The 12,127-nt window shown below is 49.3% G+C and overlaps 1 protein-coding gene across 1 annotated transcript in view; it reads left to right on the top strand.

Annotated features, from left to right (window-relative positions):
• LOC105470550 (cadherin 4) overlaps positions 1-12,127 on the top strand; it is a 683,954-nt gene that overhangs the window by 517,190 nt on the left and 154,637 nt on the right. Inside the window, exon 4 of the mRNA XM_011722645.2 lies at positions 1,704-1,883. Coding sequence (XP_011720947.2) covers positions 1,704-1,883 — 180 coding nt within the window. The remainder of the gene's footprint in view (positions 1-1,703; positions 1,884-12,127) is intronic.

The following is a 12,127-nucleotide window of genomic DNA, read 5'->3' as shown; positions in this document are numbered from 1 at the left end:
GTGGTGGCTCACGCCTGTAATCCCACAGCACTTTGGAAGGCCAGCACGGGCGGATTACCGGAGGTCTGGAGTTTGAGACCAGCATGGCCAACGTGGCAAAACCCCATCCCTATTAAAAATACAAAAATTAGCCAGATGTGGTGGCTGGCTCCTGTAATCCCAGCTACTCGAGAGGCTGAGGCAGGAGAGTCACTTAAACCCAGGAGGCAGAGGTTGCAGTGAGCCAAGATCGTGCCACTGCACTCCAGCCTGGGTGACCCAGTGAGACTCCATCTCAAAAAAAAATAAGAAAGAAAAAAGAAAAAGTGAAGAAAAAATGCAGTTGCGGTTGATGCTGTACGTATGCTTTGGTGCTATTTCTCCACTTACTAATATTTTATGGACATTTCTTCATGTCAGTCTTAAAAGAGTAACTTTTAATGGCTATAATATTCCAAGACATGAACACGGTGTAATGCATTTGGAATTCACTGACAGACATTCAGATTTGTGCTCTGGTATTTTTACTTGTTCAAAAACATCGCCAGTAAACATCTGTCTACAAGGACTTTGGTCCACCTAGAGTTTCCTGGGGACAGATTTCCAGCTGTGTAGTTATTGGGTCAAAAGGGACCTTCCTTTTTGAGGCTCTTGATAGTCACTGGCCACCGGGAGGCAGAGGGCTGTGCTGAGTGACCGCGGGACCCCAGCAGCAGGAGCTGCGTCAGTGTCCGTCCTGACAGCCTGAGCCCTGTGCTAAGCATGGGCTGGGCATTTTCTCATTGTCATCTGATGTCATTCCCATAGCAGTGCCTAAACTCAGGGCCATTGCTACCATCTCCCTTCCGTAAGAGAAGATCCCAGGATTGTGAGAGATGAAGGGACTTGGTCCCCACGTCACATGAGCTTTGACACATCCACATAGATATGGGTCTAAGGCCAAATCCCACACCCTCAGCCATCAGCCTCCACCCACTGACTCACTGCACACCCCCAGTGTTGCAGATTCATTTCGCTCAGCCTTGTCAATCTGACAGGTAAAAAGGATGTATTACTTTGATATGCATTATTTGATTACTGGGAGATGTGGACAGTTGTCATAAGTTTATTGATCATTTATATTTGTTTTGCTGTGAATTATCTATTCATGTCCTTTTCTTGTTCGGAAACAAGATTCCATTTTATTTTCTTCCTGCTTTCTAAGAGTGCTTTATGTAGTGACTACGAACCTCATGTCAAACTGTTGTAAATCATGTTTTCCAAATGTGTCAATTGCCTCTTGGGTCTGTTTTCATGAACAGGAGTTTTGTGGGAAAACATATTAGTCTTTTCTTTTGTCATCTCTTGCATTGTTTTGGGTGGGCGTCAAAAGCCCTGTCTACACTGTTGGTGACATTGTCAACTATATTTTCTTCTTTTTTTATGGTTTCTTTTTCCCACATTTAATTTTGTAATCTGTCTCATCATATTGATGGGGGTCTTACTTGATTTTTTTTCCCTAACAGTTCCTTTTCCAGTGTTATCCCGCCCTTCCCGCTTAACTCCTTGTCCCAGCCTTACCCGCCTTCCCGCTTAACTCCTTTTCCCACTTAGCTCCTTGTCCCAGCCTTACCCGCCTTCCCTCTCAGTCTCCGGCAGTACAGATCATCTTAGCAAACACCCTTTTCCTCTGTGCAAAACCTAACTGGACTTCTTTGCTTCTTCTCTCCCTTTTCCAAATAAAGCCACAGAAAGGAAAGAAGATCGTGGCTCTGGACCCCTCTCCGCCTCCGAAGGACACCCTGCTGCCGTGGCCCCGGCACCAGAACGCCGACGGGCTGAGGCGGCGCAAACGGGACTGGGTCATCCCGCCCATCAACGTGCCCGAGAACTCGCGCGGGCCCTTCCCGCAGCAGCTCGTGAGGGTGAGTGCAGACCCCTCCCGTTGGCACGGGGGTCTCGGCGTTAGCGTGAGGCTCTTCTCCCGGCATCCCAAAGCCAGGGGCGGTTCTGCATTTGGTGTCTAAGAAGGTCGCGATTTCACAACCTTTCTGTAATGAGATTAGCCTTACACAGGGCAATGAAAAATTTAGATGGGGAAGCTGCGTCCTAGGTGGATGGGACTTTGTGAGTCAGGGGTGATTTCTCTCTTGGTTACTTTCAAATGGCTACTATGTGTGTGGAAGCAGTGGGCAGGGGTGTGGATCGTGGCCTTTGACCTCTGACCCCTTTCTTTGGTCTGATCACATTTGTTTCCATGGATGACTAAGATCCCGGATGATGGGATGGTGGCGTGTCTGCCATGACGATCACTGCGCCGAGGCCAGCGTGGGCCGTGCCATGGCCCGTCTGCAAGGTCTTGGTCCCCAAGTTCCCAAGGCCACCGGAGATTGCTTTTACCGCAGAAAGAATTTATTTTACAAATTTGTGTCTCTATAATCACGGCTATCAACGAGCAATTTCTGCTTCCCTTTGAAGAAAATTGCAGCCTAATCTGAGCAATAATTTGATAAAAGGATGGTGAGAATTCCATTAAATAATTCCCAACCGTTGTGGAAAAGCCTCACCCACCCTTTGGAAATGAGGGTGGGTCCCCAGAGTGTGCTTAAGGGGCCATTCTCAGTCTTCGTGCTGTTTAGTGTTTTCTCGTTCCTTTCAATGCAGAAGGCTGGGCTGTGCGTTTAGAATGCGGAGATGGGAGGAAGAAAGCAGCCACCAGGCATGGTCCCCCCAATTCTTTGTATCCCTAACCTTGGCCACCAGGGGACCCTGCCAGGGAGCAGTCAAAATGACTGGTTATTTATAGCAGAAACTCTGGTGTGAGTGAATGCAGTGTGCCTCCACACCCCAGCCAAGGTATCACCTGATTGCAAACATATCACCTGCCCTCTCTGCATAGAGCCGGCCCTCCCACCTCAGCACCCAGCCTCTGCTGCTTCCTCCCCTTTCGGGGTTCAACTCTCCTTGGCCACCCATACCCCTTGAGGGCCAGGCTGGGCTGGAGATTTTCCTGTGAAATGCAGTTCAGAGCTTGAAGGAAGCCACCAGGAGTTGGAACCCCATCCTGGGGGAGCTTCCCAGGCCCACATTTCCTGGGCCCACTGGGCAACCTCCCGCCCACCACGGACGCCAGAGACGATGCCAATGGCAGTGCCGTGGCCCCCATGCTGCACCCATCTCGCCATCCTCAGGGCTGGGATTTGCTGCCTCCGGCCATTGCTTGTGTTATCGTTGACTTAAAATTCTTCTCAAAGTGATTTAATTTTTTTTCAACTTTTATTTTAAGTTTGGGGGCACATGTATAGGATATGCAGGTTGGTTACCTAGGTAAACGTGTGCCATGGTGGTTTGCTGCCCCTGTCAATCCATCACCTAGGTATTAAGCCCAGCATCCTTTAGCTATTCTTCCTGGTACTCTCCTTCTGCCCCTTCCCTCCCACAGGCCCCAGTGTGGGTTGTTCCCCTCCCTGTGTCCTTGTGTTCACATCATTCAGCTCCCACTTAGAAGTAAGAACACGTGTTATTTGGTTTTCTGTTCCCACTTTAGTTTGCTGAGGATGATGGCTTCCAACTCCATCTGTATGTCCCTGCAAAGGACATGATCTCATTCCTTTCTATGGCGCATATAGCATTCCATGGTGTGTATGTGCCACATTTGCTTTATCCGGTCTACCATTGATGGGCATTTGGGTTGAGTCCATGTCTTTGCTGTTGTGAATAGTGCTGCAGTGAACATACACACGCATGTGTCTTTGTAAGAGAATGACTTCTATTCCTTTGGGTGTATACTCAGCAATGGGATTGTGGGTCAAATGGGAGTTCTGCCTCTCGGCCTTTGAGGAATCGCCACACTGTTCATCCCCGAAGGAGATTGTATACCAAACCACAGTTTGATCACTGGGATCGTTTGTCAGGCTAGAAGCTGACTGTAGAGAAAAGCATAAGGCGAGAGAACAGAGGCTGCCCTTGATTTGTTTCCCAGGCCAGTGGGGCAGGCGCTTCAGGGTGTGCTGGAGGCGTGAGGACCAACCAGAGATTCCTCTTTGAAGTTCGTCAGGATTGAAGGCCCCCGAGAGAGGGAGTGGGTTTCTGTTGTGCTCTGCAGGCTTCTGTAATGCCTTGTGCTTCTGCCGCCCCCACATTGCCCCTTGTAAACAGTCTTCGATCTTACTCTGGGGTCAGCAAACCTTTTCTGTGAAGGGCCAGGTGGGAAAGGTGTTGTGGCCGTACAGCTTCTGTCGCTGTGGTGTGAAATCAGCCTCAGGCAATGTGTCAACTAACAGGTTGGCCGTGTTGCAATAAAACTTTATTTACAAAAACAGGCCGTGTTCCAATAAAACTTTATTTACAAAAACAAAAACAGGGCCTGGGTTGGCCCATGGGCCATGATTTGACAACTGCCAATCACTTTTCCCAAACTCCAGAAAGGGCTGCCCAAGCCACCCTCACCGGCACAGGGTAGGCACATTATTTGTGGAGTGAGTGAGCAGTGAATGTGAGGGCCCTCATCTGCTTACACCCCACGGAGGGGGTACCCACAGCGTCTGGCTGTTATCTCTGTTATCTGAGCACAGCTGGGATATTCTGCTGCCCTGGCTCTTGGAGTTTCTCAGCCTGATGATCTAGGACTGAAAGGCGGGACTTTCTTCCTCAGCTCTGCTCCGCAGACAGGCTTGTTAAAGGGAACACAAAAGAGCGAGGCCACGTAGGCACAGCCCCTGTCCCAGGAGGGTCCCCAAGCTGCTGCGTGTGGCCCCGCGCGCCGTCTCCGGATGGACAGTGGAGAGAAAGACCCCCTACACTTCCTGCCTGGCTGACCCCCTGCAGCGTCAGTGGCTGAGGAAGTCTGGGCTGGGACAGGGTCCATGAAAGGACCGAATCCTCCCAGACCAGCAGAGGGCTCGGGTGAGGATGCGTCCAGTTGTCCTGTTGATGAGGATGTTTCTCCTGAAGACATCACCACGAGAGCCCAGCTTACTCCACATCTGAATGCCCTGATGGGGAACGGGGTTTTCCAGTTTGCAGGAGGGAAATTTGCCCCTCCTGATTAACACAAACTTGGAAAATGTGGCCAAGAGAGCAGCCGGCACCGGGAGCTCTCCAGGCCGTGCAGGTGCAGCCTCCTGAGGACTCTCTGCCGCTGACCTTTCTAAACTAGAAATGTGCAGGGAAGAATTGTGAAGTTGGCTTTGGGTGTCAGAATGAGAAAAGCTGCAAATTCTGTGCTTCCAGGAAACTGCCCCCAGCATCTCCGACTCAGGAAGTGGCGGCTTCTCTTGTTCTGGGGTCTGTGGTATTGCTGTGGTTTGAAACCACTTTGTCATCTGCTCCTCACACCCCCTGACTCGTCCAGCAGCCCCTGCAGGCAAGGTCACCTCCACGCCCAGAGCGTCACTGCAGAACAGGCGGTGAGCGGAAGGAGGCAGTGAGGTGGGTACGTGTTAGGGCTGACTACCTGCACTGCGGCATTTCAGAAACTGAACCCAACCGAAGTCGATTTCTTGCTCACTGTGAAGGTTGGTGGGCAGGGCCAGGGTGGCTTGTGCCGCAGCCATTCAGCCACCTGGGGTGAGCGTCTCGGGACTGGCGAGGCTTACAAGTGGCATACGTCAATAGTGCCTACATGCCGCTGGACAAAGCCCAGTCACATGGCCACGTCTAATTGCAAGGGACATGGGGAACAAGTCCAACTCCATGATCTGAAGGAGAGGGAAATATGGCTGGCGAATGGCTGGTCTCTGCCAAAGTGGGTTTCTAAAGATGAGATCAGCCTGTGTCCTTTCCTCCCTGATGAACCCACTGTCCCAAGGAGCCCCCGGCCACTGGAGCCCTGGGCGAGCAGTTCAGATGTAATTCACCAACCAGGTCATTCTTTACCCTCTGCCCCGCTTCAGTTCGCCATAGTGCTTGGTGTGATCTGGCTGTATTTTCATTATTATTCACCTACTTACTTCTCCTTTAAGAGGAGGCTTCCTAAAGGCAAGGATCTTGGCCATATCCCTGAGTGTTGTAAACAGTCCTTGGCATGCAGTGGGCACTATATTTGTTGAGGGAATGAGTGAGTGAGTGAGTGAGTGATAGACGTGATCTCAGCGGTGACTGTTGTGCTGGGCGCCCATCAGCTCACCCTGCAAAGTGACCCAGCAGCTGGAATTTGGCAGAAATGTTAGCACTGCCTGTCCTGGCTTTCAGAGTCCCTCCAAGTATCGATGTGGCTTACACAGGGGCGTCCCCTTCAGCTTCCATCCGAAGGAAGGCGGGGGGGTGGCATCCAAACCGAGCTTGATGCCTAGGGAAGAGAGACTTTTCGTGAATGGAAAATGGAATTTCTATTGTGGCTTCTGTAGATTTGTCTTTTCCAAATGGACTCCAGGTCATTACGTAAGATCTCAGGGCATACACACACACATCCACATGTGCACACACGTGCATACTATACACACACATCCACATGTGCACACGCATGCATACTATACACATGCACACACATGCATGCTATACACACACATCCACATGTGCACACATGTGCATACTATACACACATGCACACACATGCATACTGTACACACACAGCCACATGTGCACACACGTGCATACTATAGACACATGCACACACCACCCTGCTTCACACACATATACATTCCTACACGTTCATGTTCCTGTTTGCCACCCCCCTCCCTCAACCCGCCCCTCTATCTTCCATTAAATTCTTATCTAGCACAGGCAGTGGTTTGGGGGGTGCTTTCCTGTCCCCGTTTCCATCTATAGGAAGCTGATGAGCTTCCTGGCAGTGTTGGAGGGGAGGCAGCTCCTGGAAGAAGCCCCAGTCGCAGAGACAGTGGTGAATACAGCCTGATGGGGAGCGGCAAGCTGAGCACAGAGCGCTTGAGGTTCAGCTGGGATCAGCTGCAATTCTGCGCTCATTAAGGCATTTCATTCTGATAAAATATGTTAAATGAAAAAACGAGCAGGAGAGGAGGAGGCAGAATACTCTTCCCCAAAAAAAGTCTGTTAATTACAGGCTTTTTCCTTGGAAGGAATATCACGTCTCTTCCTAAGCACTAGCGGCACCACGCAGGGAGAAATAGGTAACCTGCTTGTAGAGAGGAAAGCCCTCAAAAGTAAAGGGGTGGCTCTAATCGGTGGGGCTGTGGAGCCAGGGGTATCCGTGGCAAAGCAGGGAGCCACGCCTGGTGATTCTGCCACTGGAATCAGACCACAGTCTGGAGTGAGTGGTGAGTGAGGAGGTGTAGCCACACCGCGGAGGGAACACTGGAAACCCCAGGCTGTCCCTTCTTCTCAAGCAGAAGGGGGAGGAAGCCGCTCACAGGCACCGAACTGATTTTCCAGAAACTTGGGTAGGGACTTTTCTTTATGTCCCCAGGGGAACTGGGGAAAACGGCAAGAGGGAGCACCATTTAAAAGGTTAGCAGGACACCCTCCCTGGTCCAGAATTCTGGCTCTGGACTGGACAGTTTGGGCAGTGGCTACGGTGCCAAGCACCATGCAGGCACTGGGGATTCAGGGGAGAGAGGATATAGAGTTCTGTGGCCTTCAGGAACCACCAAGCAATCCACATTCTGTGTGAAGTTCACACCTGGTCCCACGGCCCTTGTAGGGCCGGCACCTACACAGGCACATTCGTGAAAGGTTTTAAAACGCCGCTTGCTTGGCTAGCGTACACCTCAAGCTTGACTCCTGGTGAGATTCAGAGTGAGGATAAAATGAAACTTTTAAGAAGAGGATCTATTGCTTGGCTGAGTCTGATACCAATTCACACTGTGTTACCTTGAGAGGCTGTCCAGGGCAACGGTAGGAATCAGCGAATCAGCTTGAGGTGATGGGGAGGAACGTAAAGCTCTTGGGTGTGAATCCTTTCATTTTGGCAGAGTCTATATTTTAGAAGACAAGAAGTCACGCAAACCAGTCTTCGGGGCCCCTGCCAGAGAGCAAGTCAGGAAAAGAGCTCTGAAGACAAGGCTCTGGAGGGAGGTCGCGCCACAGTCGCGGGGTCTACGAGGTGCTTAGGCCCCTTGGAGGAGACACGCAGGAGCCCGTTTCCAGAGAAGCACGATCACAGGTGCGCAGCCATGGGTGGGTCACAAAGCATTGCTCAGGTCAGCCCCTGACACCGAACAACTCAAATGAGCTTAAGCGGATTGAAGTGCAACGTTTCCTTCCCATCTTCTGGATAAATTTGGTTGCCATTTGTGCACATACACCCCATTGCTTCACATCCAACCACAAATACTTATGCCATTCCATGTGAACAGAGATGGGCTGGGTCTTTGGGGGCGTGGAGGTGAAAGGGCGCCTGCCTGCCCTGCACAGGCTCTGGACTGCTTGAGCAAATGAGTGATGCCCCGAGCTGGGTCCGCATCCCGAAATGCACAGCCAAGGCACCGGAGACGCCTCTCTGGTCTGTGGCAGGGCCCATAAAAGTTGATTGGATGTGTGAGCACGTGTGGTGGAGCCAGCTGAATTTTAGCCCCACGTTATCTTCACAGAATGTTTGCTGGGTAACTTGGCAGTATAATTAGCACGGAGTCCACCTAAGAACCCATTTCTGATACTCTACAACATCCAGGCGTGTACGAATGACTCACGTGGTAGTCATTCATTGTCTCATGGAAGCAGGGTGACCTTTCCAAAGCACGGATGTGGCTGTGTGGTTCCCACTGTCCTTGGGAGATGGCCTGAATCCTCACCTTGCCCGGCAGGTTTCATGAGCTCGCACCACCCCTTGGCACGGCAAGCTCCAGCTATGCTGGTGGCTCGTAGCTTCCAGATTGGCTCGTAGCCTTGGTCACCTGCAGTCCTGTGCACAAGCTCTCCCCTCAGCCTGGAGGGTTTTCCCGGTGCACCCAACAGTCCCCTCAACCCGGCTACTTCCTACCTGCCCTGAGAACTCCCCACTTTTCAGGACCCATCAGAGGCCTTCCCATGGGGCCAGGGCACCCGCTTTGCCTGCTGCTGTGGCAGAGTTTTTGACACTGTTTTGTTGGTAATTATTGTCTGCATCCCCCACTAAACCTAAAGCTCCTTGAGGAGCACAGATGTCATTAAACACTCATTAAGTGAGAATGACAGACACAGCCCTCGTGCCCATCTCTGCTAGTCAACCCTTCATGGTAATTAGGAAGATTGTTATGTTAGGGATACAGTACCTGGCAGTAATAAATTGGACGGTCTTTTAGTAATGGTGGTGTGGTTTATTTCATTCTAACACTCCTATCAATAGTAACTATAAATTCTAGGGGAAAATGTTTAAGCTCTTTGAAGTTACTTGGGGGAGATAGACAGTAGGCAGAATCTGTTGGGGCCTCTGCCCTCGAAGGGAGAAAACAGCCCTGGGTGAGACGTGTGTGCCGGTGGCTTCCCTCCGAGGGCACCATCCCAGTCCTTGCATCAAAGGGTGAGTGGGTCTCATGCAGGAAGCCACAGGCATGCTGGTCACAGGAGTTGTACAGTGGAGTTTAGAGCTGACAAAGCAGCTGGAATGTGAGGAGATACATTCTAGAAAATACACAGCCACAGATAGGGACTCCCAAATACACATGTAAGCTCTGCCCAGATCCTTGGCTGCCCCGGAACTGTGCATGCCCAGAGAGGCGCCGAAGCACCCAGTAAAAGCAACAGTCAGCAGACTGAGAAAACTAAGCAGAGATTCCAAGGGAAACACATTGAGATTTGCGTCCAGCCAAGTGAACTCCCTGCTGTAACAAAAAATAAACACCCTCAGAGAAAGATAACAGAACCAGGGTCTCTACAGGTTTGCATTCACAGTGATCAGTATACACACAAAACTTATTAGACATGTCAAAAAGAGAGAGAGAAAATGTGATCCACAGTCAAGAAAAAAACTACCCAGAGAAAGGAACCCAGGAACCCTGAGATCACCCAGACATTGGAGCTAGCAGCAAGGCCTTTAACATATTGCTTTATAATATCTTCAAGGGTCAGAATAGATGAATGGATGAATAGATGGGGAATCACAGCAGAAAAAAAAATGATACTCTAAAACTATAACCAAATGGAAATGATAAAACTGAAAAGTACCGTGTCTCTAACGGAAAACTCACTGGATGGATTCACAAGTGAATTGCTGAGGCAGAAGAAAGGGTCGGTGCATTTGAAGATGGATCAATACAATTATCCAGCCTGAAGAAGGAGGAGAAGTGAAGCACACAGAGCTTCAGTGGGGCAGTGGCCAGTGGCCTGACATCTGTATGATGGCAATAACAGAAGGAGAAGAGAGAGGATCAGAAAAAAATCCTCGAAGAAATAATGATTGAGACTTTCCCACATGTAGTAGTGAAACAAACTTATAGATTCAAGAAACCCAGTGAACCCTAGGTAGGAGAAATACGAAGAACGCCATTCCTTGATCACAGTCAAACTGCTGAAATGCAAAAATAAAGAAAAAGCCTCTAAAGGAGAGAAAAAGATGCAATATGTCCGGGGCAGCAGTCAGAATGGGGGCTTGTCCTCAGAATCCCTGCAGTCACACGCCAACAGAACATCTTTAAATTACTGAAAAGAAGCTACCAACCAAGAGTTCTATATCCAGAAAAAATATCCTTCAAAAATGAAGGTGAGCCTGGGCGCAGTGACTCGCGCCTGTAATCCCAGCACTTTGGGAGGCCAAGGCAGGCAGATGACCTGAGGTCAGAGTTCAAGACCAGCCTGCCCAACATGGTGAAATTCTACTAAAAATACAAAAATTAGCCAGGCATGGTGGTAAGTGCCTGTAATCCCAGCTACTCAAGAGGCTGAGGCAGGACAATTGCTTGCATCTGGGAGACGGAGGTTGCAGTGAGCCGAGATCACACCACTGCACTGCAGCCTGGGCGACAGAGTGGGACTCTGCCTCAAAAAACAAAAATAAAAATGAAGGTGAAATAAAGACATTCCTGACAAACAAACTGAGGGAATTCATCACCAGCAGACTCAGCGGGAGTGATAAAGGATGATGTTCCTTAGGCCAGAAACAAATGACACCAGTTGGAAATCCACACCTCCAAGAAAGAATGGAGGGCTCAGGAAGAGATAAATTTATGGACTAATATAAAAGATTATCACTTTTCTTTTAATTTCTTTTAAAAAGCTGACTATTTAAAGCAAAAGTACAACATTGTATTAGAGAGTTTATAATGTATGTTGATGTAATAAATATGACAACAGTAGGAGAAAAACTAAATAAGACAACAGTTGGACAAAGGACAGATGGGGTAAATGGAGCGAGGCTGTTTTGAGGTTCTGACGTTGCTGGTTAAGTGGCCCAATATTAACTTTAGGTAAACTCTGATGCTTATGAAGTTGAGAGGAGTATTGTCGTTAGTAAAGTTAATAAAAATGAATTTCTTTAAGGCCAGGTGCAGTGGCTCACACCTGTAATCCCAGCACTTTGGGAGGCCAAGGTGGCCATATCACTTGAGGCTAAGAGTTCAAGACCAGCCTCACCAACATGGTGAAACCCCGTCTCTACTAAAAATACAAAAAATTAACTGGGCGTGGTGGCACATGCCTGTAATCCCAGCTACTCAGGAGGCTGAGGCAGGAGAATCGCTTGAACCCTGGAGGTGGAGGTTGCAGTGAGCCGAGATCACGCTGCTATACTCCAGTCTGGGTAATAGAGTGAGACTTTGTTTCAAAAAAAAAAAGAATTTCTTCATATATACATAAAATAAAACTGTTAGTCACCAGATTGTCCAGTTTATTAGCACAAATAAGTGAGTTTTGGATGTGCCCATCTGTGAAAACAAATGCAAGGCATCAATGATTCTGAAGGCTTCTTCCAAATTCATTACCCAACATTCTATCTGAACACACTAATGTACATTTCTAGGGTCGATGGTTTAAACTGTAAATACTCCAAAGGCACATTCTGTATGATTTTTGCCCACAACCTTTCCTTAATATGCACATGTTTTCTAGACAAAAACATTAAATAGAGCTAAAGTGACATCAAGGTCTCCCTCCCTTCATTTCCTCTGATACATGAGATAAATGTAAGCCCAGTTCCTCGGGACAGTTCTCCAGGCCCTCAGACGTCCTGTGCCCCCAAGAGAAATGTGAGCCTAGTTCCTCAGGACAGTTCTCCAGGCCCTCAGATGTCCTGTGCCCCCGAGATAAATGTAAGCCCAGTTCCTCGGGACAGTTCTCCAGG

The sequence above is a fragment of the Macaca nemestrina genome, chromosome 15, assembly GCF_043159975.1.
Source record: "Macaca nemestrina isolate mMacNem1 chromosome 15, mMacNem.hap1, whole genome shotgun sequence".
NCBI lineage: Eukaryota > Metazoa > Chordata > Mammalia > Primates > Cercopithecidae > Macaca > Macaca nemestrina.
The sequence above is the reverse complement of the archived record's forward strand: the minus strand, read 5'-3'. Positions and strand labels throughout refer to the sequence as shown.